This window comes from Physella acuta, unplaced genomic scaffold (assembly GCF_028476545.2).
Source record: "Physella acuta isolate Inbredline_101_S28 unplaced genomic scaffold, ASM2847654v3 ptg000650l, whole genome shotgun sequence".
Classification (NCBI taxonomy): Eukaryota; Metazoa; Mollusca; class Gastropoda; family Physidae; genus Physella; species Physella acuta.
The window spans coordinates 4749-6336 of record NW_026732169.1 but is presented as its reverse complement, the minus strand read 5'-3'; the positions used below and the strand labels follow the sequence as shown (position 1 = coordinate 6336).

The following is a 1588-nucleotide window of genomic DNA, read 5'->3' as shown; positions in this document are numbered from 1 at the left end:
AAGAAAATAAATACCGTTCTTTAAATATATAATAATATACTACTATTAAAATAACTATAAAGAAAAGCGTGGGTCCCTTCCTAAATATTAATAAAGGTATCCAATAGATTATAAAGTGAACACGCATTTCTTTATAGTGCGGAATAGTTCGATAAGCCTGCCTACTAATTTGGACACAATTTTAATTGATTCATAAAGAATTTATTAGTCATCCAATTAAGTAAAATTTAATGTCAGACTGCATTGTCTTCAAGTCTCGACCCACGTGCCAACTTTGAAACGATTCTGTTAGTTAGAAGTGCCCGAAATTTAGCTTGGCCGCTTCGATCTATGACGCCAGATAGACAGACTGTCGACAGACAGAGGAAGCCAGTTAAATAAAAGCTAGTAATAATATTGCACGCTTTGTCTACTAAATTGGCATTTATACAAATCTGCACAAATGACTGCTATTACATTTTTATTTTATTGAAATATTTTCAAAAGCTGGAATTATGTAGGTGTGACTGTGTTTGTTTGTTTCCGTGTGTGTTTCATGCCTTACTAGTTGGTTTTTTAACGGCAAATCTTAGACGATTTTATAACGATCTTTCTAAAATAACTCTGTTTTTTTTTAATCTTTCCCGATCATCGGGTTGTGCTATCTCAGTCTCTAAAATCTGTTTGAACCATAAAAATGGGTGGGTTATATAAAGCTTTTGAATAGCTTTACCACATATCAAGTCTTTATTTTCACATCCAGGCTATATCTGAACCAGCGGAGCTAGACGGGCAGAGGTTTTCCTTCAGACATTTGTCTCTGGGGAATGGGAGAAACACTTTCGGGACGCTGGTTTAAGTATATTTGATAAGTAAACTATATATATTTTGGCAGGGAGAGGGTGGCGGTGGGGGACAGCGGACTTGCTTCACGAGTGGGAGGCAGGGGATTTGATCCTGGGGTGGGAGGCAGGGAATTTGCTCCTGGGGTGGGAGGCAGGGGATTTGCTCCTGGGGTGGGAGACAGGGGATTTGCTCCTGTGGTGGGGGGCAGGGGACTTGCTCCTGGGGTAGGGGGCAGGGGACTTGCTCCTGGGGTGGGGGGCAGGGGACTTGCTCCTGGGGTGGGGGCAGGGGACTTGCTCCTGGGGTGGGGGGCAGGGGACTTGCTCCTGGGGTGATAGGCAGGGGACTTGCTCCTGGGGTGGGGGGCAGGGGGCTTGCTCCTGGGGTGGGGGCGCAGGGGACTTGCTCCTGGAGTGGGGAGGGAGGGGGGGGGAACCAGAGAGATGCCTGGAAAAAAACGGAAGATCAAGAAAATTGAGAGCATTTGTGCTCGTGTGTTACAACACCTAAAGTACACGTCGGTGTTAGTTTTTATTACAAGCTTTTATTTAACTCACTTCCTCTGTCGACAGTCTATCTGTCGTCAGTCTAGATCGAAACGAAGGAGTGAAAATTCGGAAACTTCTACTTGACCGATACGATTCACATTTGGCACGTGGGTCAAGACATGAAGACAATGCAATCTGAAACTAAATTTGACTTCATTTTTTATGAATTAATTAAAATTTGGACCGAATCAATAGGCATGTCTATCCAACCACAC

The 1588-nt window shown here is 43.5% G+C and overlaps 1 protein-coding gene across 1 annotated transcript; it reads right to left on the bottom strand.

Annotated features, from left to right (window-relative positions):
* Positions 1-908: 908 nt before the first annotated feature.
* LOC131948583 (uncharacterized) lies at positions 909-1272 on the bottom strand (the record flags this gene model as incomplete). Its single annotated transcript, XM_059310177.1, has 1 exon — positions 909-1272. A coding segment is annotated over one exon (364 nt), but the record flags the coding sequence as incomplete, so codon positions are not given.
* Between the last annotated feature and the right edge of the window lie 316 nt (positions 1273-1588).